Below are 24,595 nucleotides of genomic sequence, written 5' to 3'. Positions count from 1 at the left end.
ATTCTTTTAAGGTTTCAGGTTCGTTCACCAACTTTCTTTCAAAAATGCCGGGACCAGCATTGGTATATTACTCAATTGGAAGCTGCACAGAGTAGCTATATCCAACAAATAAATAACCTTAAAGAGGTAAGCAAAAAAACATATATTTTGGTTTTAGTGTTTCATATTGTCTTACCCGGCGTATTACATTTGTAATTAGATTTTGGATATTATTGCTGTTTGTAAGTTTGTAGAAAAATCCGCTTGTTCTTTATTCTCACTACCTTTGAACCTCTAATTCTGGACTGTCCAATTCAGTAGCCACTAGCCACATGTGGCTGTGTAGACATAATTAAAATTAAAAATTCAGTTCCTTAGTTACAGTAGCTAGCTTGTATTGGGAATTGCAGATGTAGAACATTTCCATCATTGCATAAAATTGTATTGGGCGGTCTTCTCTAGTTGAGGCAAACTCTGTGTTTCTCTCAGTGACTTGGGTATTTCTCTTCCCCATGCTGTTTTGAATTTAGAGGATTATAAGCTATGGAACAATTGAATGTTGCCCTATCTTGAAGTCTCACTATTGTTTAACTGAGCGCTGGGGAGGATCAGATTAATGAATTTTTATTTTACAATGGTAAAATAAATTATGTAAGGAATGTTTCTTTCTACAAGTGGATATGGGGATGCGATGAGAAGTTTGAAGTGCTGAGAGTGGTTAATATATGAGAGAGGAAAAGATGAATATTTTCAAAAATTTTCATGTTAAGTTAAACTGCCTGTATTTACTACGCAGTTTGCTAATTGTGTAGCTTGGGCTAGAAATGAGAAGAAAGATGAAAATAAATTGGGCAGTTTTTCTTTGTCATAGATTTTTCCATAAGCAAAAGTCAGGAAGGTATGAGATAGATGATTCAGGAAATGGTTTTATGAACATCTGGATATATGGTTTGTTTTTTTTTTTTTTTTGCTTGAAATAATTTTACTGTACAAGTGGAGGACTGCTTATGACTCTGTTTGTGTTGTTTTGTTTTAAAAGAGACTTACTATTGAGTTGTCTCGAACTCAGAAATCAAGAGATTTGTCACCACCAGATAATCATCTTAGCCCCCAAAATGATGACACTCCTGAGACACGAGCTAAGAAGTCTGGATCATGTGCTGACATGCTTCTCCAAGGTGGTCCTACTACACCTTCTGTAAGAGAGGCCAAGGAGGATGAAGAAGATGAGGAGAAGATTCAGAATGAAGATTATCATGTAATAATTAGACCTATTTTAGATTCATTTTGTGTTTGAAAAGAGAAATGATATCATGGTTTCCAACATATGAGAGGGGGAATCAATGTGCAGAAAATCTTGTCCACTTATATTTTCATTATTAGTGTATGCCCTTTTGTAACTGTTAATAAGTCAGAAGTTGTTGCATCAAAATTATTTCAGGGTTCTAAAAATTAATTTATTATAGAAAACTGTACATTCTACAAAACAAACTGTGATGTACATTCTAGAAGCTATGTAAGTTGTGGATTTTTAAAATGTGTCCTGGGGCTTCCCTGGTGGCGCAGTGGTTGAGAATCCACCTGCCAATGCAGGGGACACGGGTTCGAGCCGTGGTCTGGGAAGATCCCACATGCCGCGGAGCAACTAAGCCCGTGCGCTGCAAGCACTGAGCCTGCACTCTAGAGCCCGCGAGCCACAACTACTGAGCCCACGTGCCTAGAGTCCATGCTCCGCAACAGGAGGAGCCATTGCAATGAGAAGCCCGCATGCCGCAACGAAGAGTAGACCCCACTCACCGCAACTAGGGAAAGCCTGTGCCCAGCAGCGAAGACCCAATGCAGCCAAAAATAAATACATTTTTTAAAAAAATCTTAAAAAAAAAAAGGTGTCCGCTTTCTGTTCACTGAATCTAGTTAAAGTACCTTATCATTGCCTATGTAGGTAGGATGATTTAGGTTTTGGGAGATAGCCAGGTTTTGTCCCAGCTAAACTACAACTAGAATGAGATTTCAAGAAGTGGTTGTTATTGTTTAAGGTGAGAGAGAGATGGAGAGATAAGCTTTTTTTGAGACTTCAGGTATATGTTATAATGAAGGAGCCAGTGGGGAGAAAGATTGAAAATAAGGTCCAAGTATTAACAAAACCATTTATTTAAGGAGATAATAGAGGTTGGAATGGAGCAATCAGGTGAAGCAGTTAACCTTTGATAGAATGAGTTAAAGGTAGGGTGGAGTTTGCAGGTAGGGCAGCTGAAAGTTGTGGGCATTTATGCTTAATAGCCAATATGTTTTTCTGTGTAGATGGGTGACAGGGTTTTATAATCACGTTGAGGATGATAGAGGTTAGATAGGTCTCGAGGAGTGATGGTTTGAAATGTTACTTTGTGAGGAAGCTGATGTGGGCTTTATGAAGCATTTCCAGTCATATCGAAGGCCCAGCTGACACTGGCAGAAATAACTTATTAGTGGTACCAGGTAGTGTGGTTATGTGAGATATCTACAGGGCGCAGCAGTCTAGGCACAGGAGCGGAGAATTCTGATGATTACCTTATTCTTTGGTGCTGGTGCTTGGGCCATGGGCTGAGTGAAAACATTTGAGATGGAAGTCTTCTTTCTTTGCCTTAATCTAGCATGAGCTTTCAGATGGAGATCTGGATCTGGATCTTGTTGGTGAAGATGAAGTAAATCATCTCGATGGCAGCAGTTCTTCTGCCAGTTCCACAGCAACAAGTAACACGGAAGAAAATGACATTGATGAAGAAACCATGTGAGTGTTTCACATTAACTACCACTATAAATCATCTAAGTGGTAATTATTAGAAGCATATTAAGTTAGGCCTAAAAGTGTGGATATTAAGGATTTTTTTTTTTCTTGATCTACAGTATCTTACATAAATAAATAAAGGAACTTGAAGGGAAGAGTGAACTAATTTCCTCCCTCTCATCTCTGGGTTCCAAACTGAGTTTTAGTTTTTGCTTTAGCTTTTAATTTTGCAATTATTTCATATTTAAGAAAAGTTGCAAAAAAATTAACAGAATTCCCGTATTTCCTTTGCCCAGATTAATTCCCCAAATTTAATATTTTGCTCTGTTATGTTTCTTTTCTCTCTCTCACTCTATATAATTTTTTTGTGAGACATTTGAGATTAAGTGAATATACTTCTCATGTGTACTTCTAAAAACAAGTATGTTTCTTATGTAATTTCAGTACCATTATCAAAATCAGGAAGTTAACATTGATGTAATACTATAATCTATGACCTTATAGAAATTTTGACAGTGATGTCCTTTGTCTGGTTTAGGATCCAATTCAGGATCACATGTTGCTTTTTGTTAAGACTCTTTAATCTGCTTCAGTCTGGTTCGTGTAGTCTTTTTTTTTTTAATTTGTTTTTCATGACTTTGACACTTCAGAGAAATACAGAGAGGTTATTTTGTAGGAAGTCCCTCAGTTTGGAGTAGTCTGATATTTCCTCATATGCACTTTTGGCAGGAATAAGACAGAAGTGATGATGTAGCTTTTTCAGTGCATCAATATGAGGGGACAGTGGAGGGCGCATGTCTTCAATCTGTCCCATTATGGCTGATTGATTTAGAATACTTGCTTAAGGTGATGTCTGCCAGATCTCTCTACTTTTCCCCTTTGTAATTAATAAGTATCATGTGGGGACATATTTGGAGACTGTAAATATCTTATTTCTTGTACTTTAGTCCACTAATTTTATCATTCATTGGTGATTCTTGCTTGAACAAGATTACTGTGTTGATTGCTGAATGATGATTTTCTAATGCCATTATTCCTTCTACGTTTATTAATTGGAATTCTAAGGAAGAACTTTCCCCTCTGCCCCATTCATTAATTAACTAATTAATTTCATTAGTATAGACTCATGGAGTTTCGTATTTTTAAATCATTTAATCCACTTACTATCATAATTTATTGCTCAGATTGTCCCAGATTTGGCCAGTGGCAGCCTTTTAAAAACTCCTGTGTCCTTTCTAGATGTCCTCATTATTTTATAAGCACTTTCTTATTTTCTGGCACTACAAGACATTCCAGGTTCATCTTGTACTTTCTCTGTCCCAGCCCTGGCACCAGCCATTTCACAAGAGTAAGGTGAGAGTTTTAAACCCCCTATTTGACCTCACCCCCATTTCCACAAATTAGCTCCTCAAAAATAGACCTTTTTCACTTAATGTTCCCTCTTTAGCATACGTGGCAAATTGCCTAAAAAGGTTAGTTAAAATGTGAAGCCTTTAAGTCACCAAATCAGAAATCATTATTAGTGATATTTTTAAATATATAGAACTGATTAATTTGCATTGACATGGAAAATTCTTTTAGATGGTGATTCTATAAAGTGGAATCCACCTTGATAATAGCTTCAATATATGGTTCTATCTGAATTAATTCCTTTGACTGTTAGGTCTCTTGACTCTTTTCAAGGTAGTTTTGAGGGCAATTGGATTTTAAGTAAAATTGGATTCACAGCATCTCATTAGATTGACTTTTTAATGCTTTTTCTAGTAGAAGGTGTTTGATTATGTTCCCTTTATATACATACATCTACAATAATATCTTGATCCAAACTGTTTTATATAATTCATAGAAACAGCACAGTTAATCTTGAGCTAATTTGAGCATCTAGGGAATCATAAATTGTTAGCTCTTACAAATTAAGGTCAGTTCCTTGTATAGATGGGGAAATAGATACACAGTTGATTTGGATAATGGTTATTATAAACAGCTTTTAGTTAACTAGAACACATTTATCAAGTAGGCCTTTCTTCTCTTCCTCCACCTCAGTCTTTCTATGATAGTATTTTATATTTTCTTCCTGCTGTTTTTTTCTTTTTATTTTGAGGTAATTGTAAATTCACTTGCAGTTGGAGGAAATAATACGAGATCCCATAAACCCTTTGCCCAGTTTTCCCCAGTAGTAAGTAACATCTTGTAAAACTATAGTACAACATCACAACCAGGATACTGATGTGACATAAGCAAGATACAGAACATTTCAGTCACCACAAGGATCTCTTATGTTGCTGTTTTCTACCACACCCACTTCCCCCTACCTAACTTCCTCCCCTGCAACTACCCATGTTTTCCCCATTTCTATAATTTTGTCATTTAAAGAATGTTATGTAAATGGAATCATACAGTATGCAACCCTTAGGGACTGGCTTTTTTTCACTCTGCATAGTTCTCTGGGGATTCATCCAGGTTATCGTGTGTATAGGTAGTTCGCTCGCTTTAATGTTGAGTAGTGGCCTGTGTTGTGGATGTACTACAGTTTGTTCAACCATTTGCTTGTTGAAGGATATCTGGATTGTTTTCAGTTTGGGGCTATTATGAATAAAGCTACTGTAAACATTCATGTACAGATTTTCATGTGAACATTAAAGTCTCCATTTCTCTTGGGTAAATGCAACTGATGGATTGTATGGTAATTGAAAGTTTAGTTTTTGAGAAAACTGCCAAATAGTTTTCTAGTTTTTGCATTCCAATGAGCAATATATGCGTGATCCAGTTTCTCTAAATCCTTAGCAGCATTTAGTGTTGCCAGTAGTTTTTATTTTAGTCGTTTTTTTTTTTTTTTGCTGCACGTGGGCTTTCTCCAGTTGCAGTGAGCGGGGGCTACTCTTTGTTGTGATGCGCGGGCTTCTTATTGCGGTTGCTTCTCTTGTGGAGCACGGGTTCTAGGCGCGGGCTTCAGTAGTTGCAGTATGTGGGCTCAGTAGTTGTGGCCCACGGGCTCTGGGGCATGTGGGCTTCAGTAGTTGTGACGCGTGAGCTTAGTTGCTCTGTGGCATGTCGGATCTTCCCAGAGCAGGGATCGAACCCATGTCCCCAGCATTGGCAGGCGGATTCTTAACCACTGCACCACCAGAGAAGTCCCAATTTTAGTCATTTTTGATAGGTGTGTAGTGATATCTCATTGTGGTTTTAATTTACATTCCCCTATTGGCTAATGATGTTGAACATCTTTTCATTTGCTTAATTTGCCATAGGCATATCCTCATTGGTGAAATTTCTCTTCATGTTTTTTGCCTATTTTCTAATTGGAATTTTTTTGATGGTAAAATATACATAACCATTTCTCAGGGCAGTTCAGTGGCATTAAATATTCTTTTTTTTTTGTCTGCGTTGGGTCTTGCTGCCTGTGGGCTTTCTCTAGTTACAGCAAGCGGGGGCTACTGTTCGTTGCGGTTCGCGGGCTTCTCACTGCGGTGGCTTCTCTTGTTGAGGAGCACGAGCTCTAGGCTCATGGGCTTCAGTAGTTGTGGCTCGCGGGCTCTAGAGCGCAGGCTCAGTAGTTGTGGTGCACGGGCTTAGCTGCTCCGTAGCATGTGGGATCTTCCTGGATCAGGGCTCAAAGCTGTGTCCCCTGCATTGGCAGGTGGATTCTTAACCACTGCACCACCAAGGAAGTCCCAAGTATTCATACTGTTGTGCAGCCATCACCACCATCTATCTTCAGTGCTTTTTTTCATCTTCCCAAACTAAACTCTATACCCATTAAACAATAACATTCACTTTCCCCCTAGCAACTACTGTTGAGTTTTGAGAGTTCTTTACGTATTAGATACCAGCCCTTTGTTGGATTTGGATACATGCTTTGCAAATACTTTCTCCCACTCTGTAGCTTGTCTTCTCCCACTCTGTAGCTTGTCTTTTCATATTCTTAACAGGGTCTTTTGCCAATCAGAAGTTTTTAATCTTTCAACAGTGTTTTGTAATTTTCAGAGTATATGTTTTACACATCTTTTGTTTAATTCATTCCTAAGTATCTTATTATTTTTTATGCTATTGTGAATGCAATTGACTTTTCTTTTTAAATTTCCTTTGTGGATTGTTCTTTTGCAACTACATGAAAATCCAGTTGATTTTTGTATCCTGCAACATTGCTAACTCGTTTATTAGTTCAAATAGATTTTTAATGGATTCTTTAGGTTTTTCTATATACAGTATTACATCTGTAAATAGATTTAGTTTTACTTCGTTTTTCCAATTTGGGTGCCTTTTATCTCTTTTTGTTGCATAAGTTCACTGCACAGAATGTTGAATAGAATTGGTGGTAGTGGACATTCTTCTTTTTTTTAAAAATAGATTTATTTATTTATTTATTTATTTATTTATTTATTTTGGCCACATCGGGTCTTTGTTGCTGCACGTGGGCTTTCTCTAGTTGCGGCGAGTGGGGCTCTTCGTTGCGGTGCACGGGCTTCTCATTGCAGTGGCTTCTCTTGTTGCGAAGCATGGGCTTTAGGCACGTGGGCTTCAGTAGTTGTGGTACGCAGGCTCAGTAGTTGTGGTTGTGGCTCGTGGGTTCTAGAGCGCAGGCTCAGGAGTTGTGGCACGGGGGCTTAGTTGCTCCACGGCATGTGGAATCTTCCCAGACCAGGGATCGAACCTGTGTCCCCTCCATTGGCAGGCGGCTTCTTAACCACTGCGGGGAGTGGACATTCTTTCTTGTCTTGTTCCTGATATTAGAGGGAAAGCATTCAGTCTTTCACCATTAAGTGTGATGTTAGCTGTGGATTTTCCATAGATGCCCTTCTAGTCCTGGTTTATTGAGTGTTTTTATTATGAAAGGGTATTGGATTTTGTCATATTCTCCTTCTGCATCTATTCAGATGATCATGTAGTTTTTTTTTTTTATTCTGTTGTTATGGTGTTTTACATTAGTTGATTTTCAGATTCTAAACCAACTTTGTATTCCTTGGTTAAATTCTACTCTGCCATGGTGTGTAATTCTTTTTATGTTTTGCTGGATTCCATTTGAGAGTATTTTTTTTATGTTCTTAATAGTGTTACACCTTTCTCTGTGGCTCTGTTTTTAGAGCCTGCTTCCTCCTGCAGGCAAAATCTCTGAGCCAGAGCTCTGAAGCTGGAGTGAGCACAAAGGTGTGCTTATTTCTCCCACTTTAGATGCTGACCCATTGTGGATGGGCGAGTTGGGGGCTATAGCCTCAGATCTTTTCAGTTTGTCTTCTCAGGCCTGGGACTTCTGCTTTATGAGTGAACTGGGGCAATGGGGATCTGGGCCCCAGTTACCTCAGCATGCTGCATCCAAGGTAGAGCCTTGGGTCTGGGTAGAAGAAGGGAATCCCTACCTCTTGGCCACATACACCTGACTTCAGCCTCAGCCACAGGTAGCTGGGAACAGGATGAGAAATGCTGATGTCTTGCTCCTCCTGGGAATATAGCCCTTCTATTGGGGAGCTGTGGGAAGTGGGAGCCCTATGTTCTTGGCTGCACCAGTCTGAAGTGGAATTTCTGTATCATGGAATGGGGTGGGGAGTGGTCTTGGTTCAAGTACCACAGACTCACTGTTGTTACCAAATTTTAGTACATTTTCTTGAGGAAATGTTTTCATTTGCTATATGCTCTTAGAACCATTTCCAGAGTCTCTAAATGGTTGTTTTAAAAAATAATTTTCACCAATGTCACTGGAAAGCAGATCAGTAGAGCTCCTCGTGCTGTCAGTCCGGGAACTGATTTTAAGACTTCTTTAAATACTCAAAACTAGCACTAATTAGTGCTATTCCATGTAGTACTTTGTCATTTAAAATAAGGTGATTGTGTTTTGATAGACAACACCCTCTCTTCTGAAATAGTATTTTAAGAAAATAGTGTTTAGTCACATACAGTAATTTAAACATCTTTCTTAACCTTAAAGTGTACTTTGTTAAGCCTAATTTACTACCATTAAGTTACGAATTCTTTGAAGCTATAATCTCTTCTGCTTACAATGGTTCTCAGATTTTCTAGTTTAAAAATTAAATGTTGCCAACCTATCTTGGTATTTTAAAAAGGTAGATTGAACATTAATAATACTGCCCATACATGTGATAATGACAAAAGTCTTTTCCCTCAATTTTGTATTTAGAAATATTCTATTACTTCACAGGAGAAAGCTATACACAATTGTTACGACGTTCACTGAGGTGTGACAAGTAATGTTAATTGTACTTACTATGTGGAATGATGAATTTTGAATATTCTTAGGTCTGGAGAAAATGATGTGGAATACAACAACATGGAATTGGAAGAGGGAGAACTCATGGAAGATGCAGCTGCAGCAGGACCTCCAGGTACTGAGGCCAGGCTCCACAAGCTGTTCTGCCTTCTCTTTGCTCTTCTCTGAATGTATCATATTTTGATATGTGGCAGCCATTGCTCTACATGGTTCATGGTGTTAGAAGGACTATATTTTATGTATGGATTTTAGAGTGAATTACTAATAGTATTTAAAACAGTAATAATAGCTAAAATTTGATGTGTTCTTATGTACCAGGCACTGTGCAGAAGCACTTTATGTGTACCTTATCTCATTTGCCTATAAAATTCTTGGAGATAGGTTTTAATATTATCTTCTTTTTATAGCTGTAGAAACTGACGTGTAAAGGAATTAAGCAACTTGCTGTCTTTTCACAATTAAGTAAATGGAAGAGAGGAATTAGAGTTTTCAGTTTATTTGAATCCAAAGCTCATCATCTTATCTACTTTTATATACTTAACTGTCTTTTTACAATACGTAAGTCTTACTTGTATATCTATCTCAATTATAAGAATAATCTGAATAGAATTGTTGAATCTTTGACTTACAAAGGACCTTTTGAGAACTCATTTTATATGTGGAAAGAACTCAGAGATTTAGTTGCTTAGATCACATAGGTAGTTGTTGGTATAGCCAGAGTAGGACCTCACATCGTCTTCGTGGACCCAGTTTTTTGCCAAAGTACACTGCTCCTCCTAGGATAACCTTACTTAAATAGTAGGTGTTTCTTTTGTGTTCTTGGACCTATTTAACTAAGCATGGGAATCTTGGCTAGAACAATTATCAGCTAGTTTGTACTGCTTCTACTTTACCGGTGCTGCGTCGGGTCTTAGTTGCGGCATGCCGGATCTTTTGTTGTGGCGTGTGGGTTTCTCTCTAGTTGTGGCACGCAGGCTCCAGAGCACGTGGGTTTTGTTGCCCCGCGACATGTGGGATCTTAGTTCCCCAACCAGGGATCGAACCCGTGTCCCCTGCATTGGAAGGTGGATTCTTAACCACTGGACCACCAGGGAAGTCCCCCATACTGTTTGGATGACTGTAGCTTTGTCGTGTAGTTTGAAATCAGGAAGTATGATACCTCCAGCTATGTTCTTTCTCAAGATTGCTTTGGCTCTTCAGGGTCTTTTGTGTTTCCATACAAATATTAAGATTGCCTTGGGTAGTATGGTCATTTTAACAATATTAATTTTTCCTATCTATGAGCACAGTGTAGCTTTCCATTTGTGTTGTCTTCAGTTTCTTTCATCAATGTCTTAACAGTTTTCAGAGTGCAACTCTTTTATCTCCTTGGGTAGATTTATTCCTGGGTATTTTTTTCTTTTTAATGAAATTGTAAATGAGATTATTTTCTAATTTCTCCTTCTGATAGTTTGTTACTAGAGTATAGATATGCAACAGATTTTTGTTTTGTATTAATTTTGTATCCTGAAACTTTACTGAATTTGTTGAAGAGTTCTAGTAGTTTTTTGGTGGCATCTTTAAGGTTTTCTATGTATAGTATCATGTCATCTGCAAACAGTGACCGTTTTACTTCTTCCTGTCCAATTTGGATTTTTAAAAAATTTTTCTTCTTGTCTAATTGCTGTGGCTAGGACTTCCAGTATTATGTTGAATAAAAGTGGTGAGAGTGGACATCCTTGTCTTGTTCCTGATCACAGAGGAAATGCTTTCATCTTTTCACTGTTGAGTATGATGTGAGCTGTGAGCTTGTTATATATGGCCTTTAATATGTTGGGATATGTTCCCTTTATACCCACTTTGTTTATAGTTTTTAATCATAAATGGATGTTGAATTTTGTCAGAAGCTTTTCTTGCATTTCTTCATATGAGCAGTTTTTATTCTGTAATTTGTTAATGTGGTGTATCACATTGATTGAGCCATCCTTGCATCCCTGGGATAAATCCCACTTGATCACAGTGTCTGATCTTTTTAATGTTTTGTTGAATTTTGTTTGCTAAAGTTTTGTTGAGCGTTTTTGTTACTACGTTCATCATTGATATTGGTCTGTAATTTTCTTTTCTGGTGGTGTCTTTGGTTTTGGTATCAGAGTGGTGCTGGCCTCATATAATGAGTTTGGAAGCATTACTTCCTTTTCAATTTTTTGGAATAGTTTGAAAAGAATAGGTGTTAACTCTTCTTTAAATGTTTGGTAGAATTCACCTGTGAAGCCATATGGTGTTGGACTTTTGTTTGTTGGGAGTTACGTTTTTTTATTACTGATTCAGTTGAAATTTTATTACTGGTAATCGGTCTGTTCCTAATTTTCTGTTTCTTCCTGATTCAGTCTTGGGAGACTGTACATTTCTAGTAATAATCCATTTCTTCTAGGTTGTCCATTTTATTGGCATATAATTGTCTCTAGTAATCTCTTATGATCTGATGTGTCTCTTTGTATTTCTGTTGTGTCAGTTGGAACTATTTCTTTCCTTCTACTAACTTTGGGTTTTGTTTTTTCGTTTTCTTTTTTTTTCTAGTTCCTTTAGGTGTAAGGTTATGTTGCTTATTTGAGACTTTTCTTACTTCCCGAGGTAGGCTTGTATTGCTGTAAACTTTTCCCTTAGTATTGCTTTTGCTGTGTTCCGTAGATTTTTGGATCATTGTGTTTCTGTTTTCAGTTGTCTCCAGGTATTTTTTTATTTCCTCTTAGATTTCTTCAGTTGTTCAGTAGCATATTGTTTAGCGTCCACGTGTTTGTGTTGTTTGCAGGTTTTTTCTTGTAGTTGATTTCTAGTCTCTTAGTGTTGTGGTCGGAAAAGATGCTTGTTATGATTTCATTCTTAAATTTCCTGAGACTTGTTTTGTGGCCTAGCATGTGATCTGTCCTGGAGAATAATGTTCCCTGTGCACTTGAAAAGAATGTGAACTCTGCTGCTTTTGGGTAGGATGTTCTGTATATAGAGATCTATATCTATATATCTCTATTAAGTCCATCTAATAGATTGACTAATGTGTCATTTAAGACCAGTGGTCTAATGTGTCATTTAATGCCAGTGTTTCCTTATTGATTTTCTGTCTGGATGATCTATCCATTGATGTAAATGGGGTGTTAAAGTCTCCTACTATTATTGTGTTACTGTCAATTTCTCCCTTTATGTCTATTAACATTTGCTTTATGTATTTAGGTGCTCCTACGTTGGGTACATATTTATTTACAATTGTTATATCTTCTTGCTGGATTGATCCCCTTATCATTACATATTGACCTTCTTTGTCTTTGTTATGAACTTTGTTTTAAGTCTGTTTTGTCTGATGTAGATATTGCTACCCCAGGTTTCTTTTCATTTCCGTTTCCATGGAATACCTTTTTTTATCCTGTCACTTTCAGTCTGTGGGTGTTTTTAGATCTGAAGTGAGTCTTGTAGGCACATATATATGGGTCTTGTTTTTGTATCCCCTGGGCCACTCTGTGTCTTTTGATTGGTGGGTTTAGTCCATTTACGTTTAAAGTAACTACTGATAGATATGTACTTATTGCCTTTTTGTTAATAGTTTTCTGTTTCTGTATTTCTTTTTTGTTCCATTCTTCTTTTGCTCTCTTCCCTTATGATTTGATGACTATCTTTAGTGTTAGTTTGGATTTCTTTCTCTTTTTTGTGTGTGTATCTATGGCTTTTTAGTTTGTGGTTACCATGAGGTAACACACACACACATACAGACAGACACATGATTATTTTAAATTGCTGATTTCTTAAGTTTGAACACATTCTAACAACCCTGGATTTTTATTCCCCTCCCTACCCCCACTCCATGTTTAATGTTTTTATGTTATATTTTACCTCTTTTGTTTTGTGTACCTCTTAACTGCTTATTGTGGACCTAATAAGCTTTTATCCTTCGTACTTGCCTTATAAGTGTTTGATCTACTACAATTAAGATGTTAAGATGTCCGTTAAACAGGAGATCTTTCTTATACAGAAGCCTAGGTATATAGTAAAATAGTATTTACTAAATTTAATTTTTTAGATAGTATTAAATAATGATATAGCTTAAAACAAATATTTAGTGACTCAGGTGGCCTCATTCCCATAAGAATTGCTTTTAGTTTATTCAGTTATTTTCTTTTAGTTGCAAGAGAATTTAGGCTTAATAATATGTGCTGAAAAGGGTTTTAAATATTTTTCTAATGTAGAACATTAGCTAGTTGAATCAGCTGAGTATGAAAAATCTGTTCTGTCGATATAATTGCCTGCCATGTGTAACTTATGAAACACTGCAATAATACTTCTAATTTGAGAACTAAAAAGTTTTGGCAGTATAATACATTTGTAAAACAAATTGACATTGTATAAAGTTATTACTCAAAACAGCTGTTATATATTTCAGGTTAAAGATTTTTAAGGTTACTTGTTCCACAAATGTTTAATGAATACCCACTAGGTATCAGCCATTGTGTTGTTCATTGGGTTTATAAAATGAATGAGCATCACTTTTGCAGCACTAGTCATTGTAAAACTTTGTGGTTATAAATATAGATACAGGGTGACACCAAAAATGGAAAGAACAGCTAATTGGAAATGGGTGAAAAAAGGTTTCAAAGAGAGAGAGTGATGCTTGATCTTTCTCTTTAAAGATGAGCTAAGAGTTCATTAGGCGAACAGGGAAATAATGAGATTAAAGAGCAAAGGCATTCTAGGCAGAAGTCGCAGCATTGTCCTTTTTGGGAACTTCAGATATTTGAGAGTTTAGTTTATATGGGGGCTTGCCAGTGTGAGATTGGTAAGCAGGAACAAGATTAGGTAATGGAAAGTCTTATTTGCCAGACTAAGGAGTTTGGGCTTTAAAGTTCTTTTCTTTCTTTTTTTTTAAAATAAATAAATGTGCATTGGGTCTTCGTTGCTGCGCGTGGGCTTTTCTCTAGTTGCAAAGAGCAGGGGCTACTCTTTGTTGTGGTGTGCAGGTTTCTCATTGCGGTGGCTTCTCTTGTTGTGGAGCATGGACTCTAGGTGCACGGGCTTCAGTAGTTGTGGCACGCAGGCTCAGTAGTTGTGGCGCACAGGCTTAGTTGCTCCGCGGCACATGGGATCTTCCCAGACCAGGGCTTGAACCTGTGTCCTGCATTGGCGGGTGGATTCTAACCACTGCGCCACCAGGGAAGTCCCCACTAAAAGTCTTTAAAAGCGAATGTGATCAGATTTGTCTTTATAGTGGAAAATGGATGAGATAAGATTAGTTAGAAAACTACCGTGGTGGGCTTCCCTGGTGGCGCAGTGGTTGAGAATCTGCCTGCCAGTGCAGGGGACACGGGTTCGAGCCCTGGTCTGGGAAGATCCCACATGCCGCGGAGCAACTAAGCCCGTGAGCCACAACTACTGAGCCTGAGCGTCTGGAGCCTGTGCTCCACAACAAGAGAGGCCGCGATAGTGAGAGGCCCGTGCACCGTGATGAAGAGTGGCCCCCACTTGCTGCAACTAGAGAAAGCCCTCGCACAGAAACGAAGACCCAACACAGCCATAAATAAATAAATAAAATTTAAAAAGAAAAAAGAAAACTGCCACGGGAATTCCCTGAGAGTCCAGTGGTTAGGACTCCGTGCTTTCACTGCTGAGGGCACGGGTTCAGTTCCTGGTTGGGGAATTAAGATCCTATAAGCTGTGTGGCAGAAAGAGAGAGAGAGAGAGAGAGAGAGAGAGAGAAGGAAGGAAGGAAAGAAGGAAAGGAGGAAAGAAAGAAAAAGAAAAAAAGAAAATAACTATCTCAATATTCCAGGAGAGAAATTTTCAGGGCCTAAAATAAGGTAATAGCAGACAAGGTAAAGAAGAAGAAACCTTTTGAGAGATGTTAAATAGTATCTGCACAACTTGGGAGTGTCTTACTGGATTGGTTGGAGTTGGTGGAGATGCGGGGATGATACTTAACGTTTCTAGGTTAGCCCGTGCTATTACATAAGTGAATGAGTCAAGGAGCAGAAGATAGTATATTCCGTTTGATCCATGTTGATCTTGAGAGGCCTATGGGACCCCCATGTATTGATCTCCAGACCCGTATAACTGGCTGCTTAGAAGACCACAGGTGTGCAGTCTGGTCTATTAATGTATATTGCTTTTTTAAAATAAGTATCAATGTTTATTCATTAGAATAAGTGAATTAATTAAAAATATTATTCAAAAGATTTATCCATAATATATAAAGAACTTTTACAAATCAATAAGAAAAAGATAAGACAACCTGTTAGTAAAAAAGACAAAAGACAAGAATAGACACTTCACAAAGGAGGCTGTCTAGATGACCAGTACACATTTTTAAAGGTGCTCAGCCTCTTTTGTCAGAGAAACGCAAATTGTGATCTGTCCCAGTGTGGATCTCTTGAGTTTGTTTATCCTACATGAAGTTTGTTGAGTTGAGTTTTTTGGATGTTTAGATTAATAGATTTCATTATATATGGGAAATTTTTATCCATTTTTCTTCAAATAATATTCTTTCTTCTCCTCTCTAACTCCCATTATGTGTATGTTGGTACACTTGGTGGGGTTCCACAGGTCTCTGAGATTCTGTTCATTCTCTTTTTCATGAAATGCCAGATAAAAACCACATTATGATACCATTGCATACCCACTGTAATGGCTAATACATTTTAAACTGGCAATATTAAATATTGAAAGCATTTGGAGAGATGGAAACTCTCATAGCCTGCTGGTAGGAATGAAAATTGATACCACTCCTTTGGAAAACTGTTGGGCAATATGGGCTGAAGCTGAACAAACACATCCTATGGCTTTCCCAGTTCCAACAGAGTGGGAGGTGGTGTTTGCCAGTCGAATTTTACAAGATAATTCAGAGCAGCATTGTTCTTTTTCAGGTGGTTTTGTTTTCTTGTGTTTTTAATAAAAAAAATATAAATGTAATTTATAACTAAGTAAAGGATGTGAAAAACTAGAGAAGACTAGAAAGGTAGTTTGGGTCTAGACTGTGTAGAACCTTGAATGTCATGCTAATGCATACAGGCACAGAGCTTAGATCAATGTAATATTTTAGCAGGATTAATCTGGCTTGGCTTAGGAGGAGAGGATCCATTTTCTTTTTTATGAGGTGGTGTTTTTTTTTTTCCGAGTGAAGTTCAAGAGCAGATATCTGCTTATAAGTTCAGTAGCTTTATTCCTAGTAGCCAAAAGCTAAAAGCCACCCAAATTCTTTCCTAATAGTAATAAGGAAAGAAACTGGATATATTCACATTTTGGAGCCCTGCACAGAAATAATGAAAATGAATAAACTGCTATATAGAGCAATATAGATGAATCTTACGAATATCATGTTGAGCAAAGAAGCAGGATATGAGTACAGCTCTATCATTACATTTATGTGAAGTTCTAAAACAGGCAAAACTAATCTATGGTGTTTAACTCTGGATGGAAGTTACCTTTGAGGAGGAAGGTTAGTGAGCAATTTTAGGAGGCATGGAGGAATTTTGGGGTGCCATTAATTTGTGACCACACACTAGGCTGTATACTTATGTATGAGACAGACATACACACAAACACACACACCCAGAATGATGGCAGTGTTAGCTCTGAGAGAGAGAAACTGAAATAGATGCTAAAGTCTTTGATGCCCGTGGATGAATGTGATAGTGAGTAGAAAGGATGGGAACATGGGAGGAGGGAGTAGCTGAAGGGCATGAACCACAAAGGAAGGGAGTTTTTGTTCATTGGCGAGAGTAGTGACCTGGATGAATGGTTAGAAACAGAAGACTGTTAATGCTCCTTTCTGTACTGGGGGTCCATTTAACACAGGAGAATGAGCAACTTTTGTTTTTAAAGAAGAACTAGATATCCGGGCGGTAGATACCATACTCTGGGCTACTGAGTTTATTTACTAAACAATCAGAACCACCTGAGTAGCTTTTTGGAAAAAGGTCCTGGATCCCACTCTAATATTCTCGTTCAGTACATCTGGAGTAGGGCCAAGAATTTTAAAAATTCCTCCAACTGACTGATATGCAGCCTGATTCGGGAACTCCCTACTAAAGGAAAAGGGCTAAGAAACAGTTTCGAGGTGGAGGGGGGATAGTTTTCTGCCTTTTAAAATAGGAGTTGCGGTGGGTACAGGGGCTAAAAGAAAAATTGGCAATGGGCTAATCCTTAGAAGAGGAAGAGGATGGGGACTTCCCTGGTGACGCAGTGGTTAAGAATCCGCCTGCCAATGCAGGGGACACGGGTTTGAGCCCTGGTCCAGGAAGATCCCACATGCCGCGGAGCAACTAAGCCCGTGTGCCACGACTACTGAGCCTGCGCTCTAGAGCCCACGAGCCACAACTACTGAAGCCCGTGTGCCCAGAGCCCATGCTCCGCCACAGGAGAAGGCACTGCAATGAGAAGTCCGCGCACTGCCACTAAGAGAAGCCCCCGCTCGCCACAAGTAGAGAAAGCCCACACGCGGCAACAAGGACCCAATGCAGCCAAAAATAAATAAATAAAATAAATAAATTTAAAAAAAAAAAAAAAAAAGGAAGAGGATGAAGAAGTAGGAGAAGGTAAGGACATAAGAATGTGAACATAGATGAAAAACATATAAGTAAATAACTGGCCTGAAGCTTCTGAATAACTAAACTTCTCTCCTAAGTTTTTCTTTTTTTTTCCCCCCCAGATCTCTTTGGAAACACTCATGAATAGTCAGAACCTGATTATTTCATGCTATTTTTATATTATCTACTTTAAGACTTTGCTGCATGTAACATTATTTAATGTTGTGTTTCTTTAGAATATATTTAAATAGCTTTATTTAAGGAGGTCAGTTTTAACCAACATTTCCATACCTAATACTTGTTAGGCGTTGTACTAGGCGCTGGAGAGAAGTCAGATGGTTTCCTTGGCTTAAGGAGCTTATTAGTTCAATACAGGTAATACAGAGATGACATTATTTTCAGATGTCTATATTATGCATCAGTCATTAACAAGGTAAGTCTGAAATGTTCCAATTGTACTTCAGTATTTAATCAAACTAGAAAAAATGTCTGCCAAACCGTCATGACCTGAGCATTTTGCTGTCCAGAGACCGGAGAAGGCTTCTGCTATTTTGGTGTCTAGTTCCTTGGGATCTGTTATACCAGGGAGCTTGACTTTTATCCAAGACCGCTGGGCTATGCGATATATTCTCCTTTTCCTTACCCTCATACCCCTAACCATATATACTGTACACATTATCACCTTTTTATTTCTAGGGTTCAGGATGGGGTTGAGGATTACACCTGAATTTTGAGTAGTAATGAGGCCAGTCGTCAGTCACTGTTCTTTGTACACCTCTCTGGGCAATATGGTTTCTTCTCTGTGCTTCTTACCATGAACACCAACTCCTAAGAGGTCCATAGACAAGTATTCAAACAACATCAGCCAGTTTACTTTTTCTTTCTTTCTTTCTTATTAAATTTGTCCAATTATATAGCTTTCATTTTCTACATCTCCTTCTTTTGCAGGTAGTAACCATGGCTATATGGGTGCCAGTAGCAGAATGTCAAGAAGAGCACATTTATGCTCTGCTGCTACCAGTAGTTTATTAGACATTGATCCTTTAATATTAATACATTTGTTGGACCTTAAGGACCGGAGCAGTATGGAAAATTTGTGGGGCTTACAGCCTCGCCCACCTGCTTCACTTTTGCAGCCCACAGGTAAAATATTAACAATAATTTCCCATTTTTCTGTGCTTCTCCAAAAGAACTCTTAAATTTGAACCCAAGTATCTTAAGTGTTGGAACATGATATGTTTCTGTAGCAAATTGATTTTTCATTGCATGTTATAAAAATATGTCAATCAAATCAATTTTTTGTTGTTATTGTTCAAAGGTGTTTTGTGCAAAAATAATGTCAAAATGCCTGTAAGAAGGTTTTTATATGATTTGCCCTTTAGATTGTGACTGATTGACAGTTTGATCCATATGAAGTACAGTTGTCCTCTTTCTGAATGGACTTCAAGTTTTGCAGGCTTCATGAATACACTAACTTCTTATTGGAACTGTGTCTAAGTTAAAAATAGAAAAAGAAGGTTTACTCATGTTTTGATGTTTAATAGCCTAAAAATGTATACCAATTAGCAGTATTTTTTTTTGAAAAATTATTTGTTAAAGAGGAGTTACGTTTGTGTTACTGTAATACAATGTATACACATACACAATTTAGATATATAGTCAACCCTGGACTTTCTGAAACTTTTAGACATAGGCATTTACTTTAAAATGACACATTTTAAAAACCGTTTTTGTTGGAAAGCTTCCTAAAATATACTGAACATTTTTCTTTCTTTTTTTTTTTTTTTTAAAGGAATATTTATATTTTGGCTGTGTTGGGTCTTTGTTGCTGTGTGCGGGCTTTCTCTAGTTGCAGCAAGCAGGGCCTATTCTTCGTTGCAGTGCACGGGCTTCTCATTGCAGTGGCTTCGCTTTGTTGTGGAGCACGGGCTCTAGGAGCACAGACTTCAGTAGTTGTGGCACGTGGGCTCAGTAGCTAGGTCTCGCGGGCTCTAGAGCGCAGCCTCAGTAGTTGTGGTGCACGGGCTTAGTTGCTCCGCAGAATGTGGATGCTTCCCGGACCAGGGATCGAACCCATGTCCCCTGCATTGGCAGGCGGATTCTTAACCACTGTGCCACCAGGGAAGTCCCTACTGAACATTTTCTACTTTCCTAAACAACAGTTACTATACAGATTAAATCAATGATTTACAACAGTGATTTTGATGCTTCTTTAAAGCAGCAGAACTCATTTTTCAAGTAGAGTTTAAGGCAGTGTAGAAAACAGAGAAATAGAGCTGCTCTAGTGAGGGATAGATCAGAGCTTGGATTATTTAGGCCTCTTTTTTCCTAAGGTATACTTCCTGGAAGCCTGGGTCCTCAATCTGACTGTCTCCAATCAGGTTATGAAACAGTTGCGTTTTATCTATGGTCCGAGTACATTTTGTATTATGCCTGTACTCTTGTAGTACTTACCACATTGTATATAATTTTACATTTTTTTTCTGAGGCATTTTTGTTTTAGAAAACTTTTAAAATATAGAAAACTGTAAAGAAGAAAATAAAAGTTACGCATAGTTCTTGTGATCAACAAAGAAATACCCTTAAAAAAAAAAATCACATTGGCAGAGGTTTTGCTTAAATTATAACCAGTGTTGTTTGCAAAGACCTAGTGAAATAGACAAGTTCTGTTTCTGTAGGTAGATGTATACGTTGGTTTAACCATTTTGAAGGAAAATTTTTTAGTAGGTGTAAAATACCTCTATCCTTTAATCCTGTAACTTCACTTCTAGGAATATATTCCAAAGAGAAAATAATCAGAGTTGTTGAAAATATCCAACAATACAGTTATGGTTGAAAAGTTACAGTTTTGCCATGGAATAGCATATTTTATAGGCAGGTAAAATCATGTTTTTGAAAAATATTCAATGTCGTCGGAAAAAAAAGAATGCAGGCTCCATAAACAGAGTAAGACCTTGGTTCTCTGAAAGTTTAGCTTTCTGTTAAAATTAATAATATAAATGACATGACTTGAGTTTCACATCCAGGTGATTAAAATGCTGATGACAAGGAGGATGGGGGAAATAGTAGAAAGAGCAAGGCTTGGATTTAAACATCTTGAGTTTGACATCCCAGTGGGATATCACAGTAGAGATGCCCAGTAGACAGCTAAAAATTAAGAACTGGAATACAGGCAGTTATTTGCCTAGAAGTGATACTGACTAATTAAAACTAAGGGAGTAAGATTGCAAAGGGGGTGAGTTTCAAGAAAGTTTTTCAAAGAAAAGGGCTAGGGACATAATCATGGTGAACGTCTATTTTTATTGAGTGTGTGGAAGGTGAGTCAGATGAAGAGGCTTTGGAAAGGAGAGAGAACAGAGTCATGGAAGCCAAATGAAAATAACCTTTCTGTGAGAGGATATTTAAAGGCTAATGTTAGAAAAAGGTCCAGCTTTCTTTTTATTAAAAAGATTGCTTGGATTTCAGTGTTCATTTTTGATTCTTTGCGTATTCTTTCCTTCTCAATCTGTATACTTTATTTCCTATTTTTGTCATACTGCATTAGCTAGAACTTGCGGTAGAGATTAAAAAGGAGTGGTGAAAAGGTGTTCCTGGTCTTGATGGGAAAGCTTCAAGTTTCTCACCGTAAAGTATGATACTAGCTATAGGTTTTCTTTTTTTTAATAAATTTATTTTATTTTATTTTATTTTTAATTTTTGGCTGCGTTGGGTCTTCATTGCTGCACGCAGGCTTTCTGTAATTGTGATGAGCAGGCGCTACTCTTCATTGCAGTGCGGTGGCTTCTTTTGTGGCGGAGCACGGCCTCTAAGCACGCAGACTTCAGTAGTTGTGGCACAAGGGCTCGGTAGTTGTGGCTCGTGGGCTCTAGAGTGCAGGCTCAGCAGTTGTGGCACACGGGCTTAGTTGCTCCGCAGCATGTGGGATCTTCCCAGACCAGAGAGCAAACCCGTGTCCTCTGCGTTGGCAGGCGGATTCTTAACCACTGCGCCACCAGGGAAGCCCTGTATGTTTTCCATAGATATTCTTTATCAAGTTAAGGAAGTTCCCCTTTATTCTGAGGTTTTATCGTGAATGGTTGTTGGATTTTGTCAAATGCTTTTTTTTGCATCTGTTGATATGATGTGATGGATTACATTAATTGATTTTCAAATGTTGAACCAGCCTTGCATACCTGGGATAAATCCCACTTGGTTGTGGTGTATGATTTTTTAAATATGTTGTTGAATTCAGTTTGCTAATATTTTGTTGAGGGTTTTTGGCATCTGTGTTCATCAGAGATACTGGTCTGTAGTTTTCTTGTAATGTCTTTGTCTGGTTTTGGTATTAGAGTAATGCTGACCTCATAGATTGAGTAAGGAAGTGTTCCCTCTGCTTCTTGCAGAGATTGTAGAGAATTTATATAATTTCTTCTTTAAATGTTTGGTAGAATTCACCAGTGGACCAATCTGGGGCCAGATGCTTTCTGTTTTGGAAAGGTATCAGTTACTGATTAAATTTCTTTAATAGATGCAGGCCTATTCATATTGTCTGTTTCTTCTTGTGTGAGTTTTGGCAGATTGCCTTTCAAGGAATTGGTCCATTACATCTAAATTATCAAATTTGTTGGCATAGAGTTGTTCATAGTTTTCCTTTATTATCCTTTTGTTTCTTTGAACACATATTGAGTGAACACCTATCACGTATCAGACTCACTGCAGGTTTTTGTTCTTAACCACTGTGCCATAAAAAGAACATCATAAGGGGCATCAGGGTTTGAACAACAGATAATGTAGCCGAACTAGATTTTAAGGTACACGTAGTGGTAAATAGAAGTGGAAAGTCAAGTTGGATCTGTTCCGTGGAAGGCCTTTCATGCTTGCCTGAGGAATGTATTCATAGTGGACAGTGGGGAGCCATTGTTTCAGTTTAGGAATAGTTTGATTCAAACTGTATTTTAGAAAGCTTGCAGGGCTGAGAAAGCTATCAGACATGAAAATCTAATCAGGGTACAGTTGTAGTTTATTTGTGGTTCCTAGTATGAGAAGACAAATTCCTACATTTCTGTGTATTTTCTCAATCATTATATGCTTAAAAATATGTGGAGCTGGGATAAGGTCTTCAGAATCTTTTGACATTATAAAAGTTCTACTTAACCTCTAGGGAACAGATTAACCTAGGCAATGTATAATTAAGATTTTACTTATAGCAAACAGTTATGCTTGTAAAGGTAGAGTTTATGGGACTTGGCAACTAATTGTAACATGGTAAAGAGGACTCTGAAGTGGCTTAGGTGACCAGGAGAAGGATGACAGCATTGACAGATACTGAAGTCTGGAGGAGAAGCTGTGGAGAATTGTCTTTCTTGAAAGGTACAACTGAATGATATGAAAGAAGTGTTATAGATGAGACTCTCAGTTCTATTAACCTTATAACTTGGCAAATTCAGGAAGGCTTCTCATCATCAGTGCAGTAAGTATCCTTAAGTTGTCAGGTTCCTTTGGTGAAGTTCCACAGCACCTTACACTCTCCTGTCTTAGCACTTAACCACACAGTACTGAAGTGGATTGAGAGCTTTGTGAGGGCAAAGACTGGGTGTTCGTCTTGTACACTGTTATTATATCCCCTGCCTAGCACAGTACTTAGCATTTGAAACAAACTCAGTAATTGTTTATTAACTGATTTTTCAGATGATGGAGGTTTGTTTAAGTCTGGTTTGTATTTTCCCATTTGGGCTTCCTACTTTTAAAAATTCTAGTCAGTTTCTAGTAATAATAAACTGAACCATGTGGTTCAATACAGGTTTTCATATTTAAGTCCAAGTAGATGTGGGGTGGGAGATGGGAGCCACAAAGATTTTATTTAGCAAAACGTTTTGAGTATTTTGTGCCATAGGCTGCTCGGCCTGGAATATAAAGATCACTAAGATGTAATCTCAGCCCTTAAGTTGTTCACATTCTACATGTTTGTCTTCCTTACTGTAATGTGTAAGTGCTGCAGTAGAAGTGGACTCCCTGTGCTCTACAAAATTAGGTGAGAATTGATTTGAAAGAAGGGGAGCAGTTGGTGGTTTAGGTGCCTGAAGAAGGAGACATTTCAGATTATACCTGATGAGTTTGGGTTAGCAGAGCAAAGGAAAGAGGACATGTGAAAAGGAGGAAAGCGAGATAGAACATGGCTGGTATGTTAGAGATGCAAACAGTTCCAAAAGATTGGATATGTTTGGGATAGAGGCAGAAGATAAAGCCACTGAGAGTGAAGGTGGAATCAGATAATGTAGGGCCTTGTGTGCCATGCTGGTGCTTTCCTCAGTGAATCTAAGCGGGAAAGTAATATCTGATTTGGGTTTTAGAAAACTGCCCTGACATCTTGGTGGACAATGGGTTGAATGGGAATGTGCTACGGAGTGTTTTCACAGACATTGAATCTTCTGAGCTTCACAACAGTCCTGTTACATGTATATTATTGTCTTCATTTTACAAATAAATAACTGGACTCAGAAGTTGGAGGACTTAAAGAAAGTTACAGCAACTAAATGGTAGATCTGCGACCAAATCCTGGATTTCTAAAACCTCTCTCTTACTCTTGCTTTCAACTGCAAGTAACAAAATGCTGCTAATCGTGGCTTAACTAATAAATAATAAAGTCACTTTATTATGCATATTAAGTCTGGAGGTAAGTGATTCCAGGTTCATCAGGTATTTAAAGGCAGGGCAAGGGATGGTCTTCCTGCAGTTCTCTTGCCTCTTCTGTCATGGCAATAAGATGACTGCCACAGCTTCATACATCATTTATTCACAAGAATGTGTCACTAGCAGGAAAGAAAAGACTGGATGGAAAAGAGACTTATTCCGTGATGCTGGAGAGCGAAGTTATTAATATTAAGATCACTGACTTTGGAGGTAGACTCCTTTGTTTGAATTCAAGCTCCTCTACTTATTATCTGTATCACCCAACATAATAAAATCTCCCTATCAGGATAGAAAATCTCTGCCTCCCCTCCCCCCAGCTTTTGGCTGAAACTCTGAGTCATGTGCCCACCCTAAATGCTCAAAGAGGAATGAGCTTAGCAGTCCTAGACTCATATCCTCTGGGGCTGAACAAAGGATGGACCT

At 38.0% G+C, this 24,595-nt stretch overlaps 1 protein-coding gene and 1 pseudogene across 17 annotated transcripts in view; one reads left to right on the top strand and one right to left on the bottom strand.

The window, feature by feature from the left end:
- LOC309649739 (synaptosomal-associated protein 23 pseudogene) overlaps positions 1-24,595 on the bottom strand; it is a 424,755-nt pseudogene that overhangs the window by 164,126 nt on the left and 236,034 nt on the right. The gene's annotated exons all lie outside the window — the stretch shown is intronic.
- The window catches only part of TRIM37 (tripartite motif containing 37), a 282,148-nt gene that overhangs the window by 63,821 nt on the left and 193,732 nt on the right, over positions 1-24,595 (top strand). For 15 of the 16 annotated variants that reach the window (XR_014257253.1, XM_082439948.1, XM_082439952.1 and 12 more), the window contains 5 exons: positions 12-126; positions 1,019-1,237; positions 2,610-2,746; positions 8,993-9,078; positions 18,452-18,646. Coding sequence is in view for 15 of the 16 variants with exons in the window: in XM_082439948.1 (XP_082296074.1) it covers positions 12-126; positions 1,019-1,237; positions 2,610-2,746; positions 8,993-9,078; positions 18,452-18,646 (752 nt within the window). In the remaining variant the exon portion in view is untranslated. The remainder of the gene's footprint in view (positions 1-11; positions 127-1,018; positions 1,238-2,609; positions 2,747-8,992; positions 9,079-18,451; positions 18,647-24,595) is intronic. The other variant, XM_082439944.1, reaches the window with a different exon arrangement.

This window comes from Balaenoptera physalus, assembly GCF_965194825.1.
Source record: "Balaenoptera physalus genome assembly, chromosome: 20".
Classification (NCBI taxonomy): Eukaryota; Metazoa; Chordata; class Mammalia; order Artiodactyla; family Balaenopteridae; genus Balaenoptera; species Balaenoptera physalus.
Note: the sequence above shows the minus strand (reverse complement) of the source record. Positions and strands in the feature narration are given on the sequence as shown.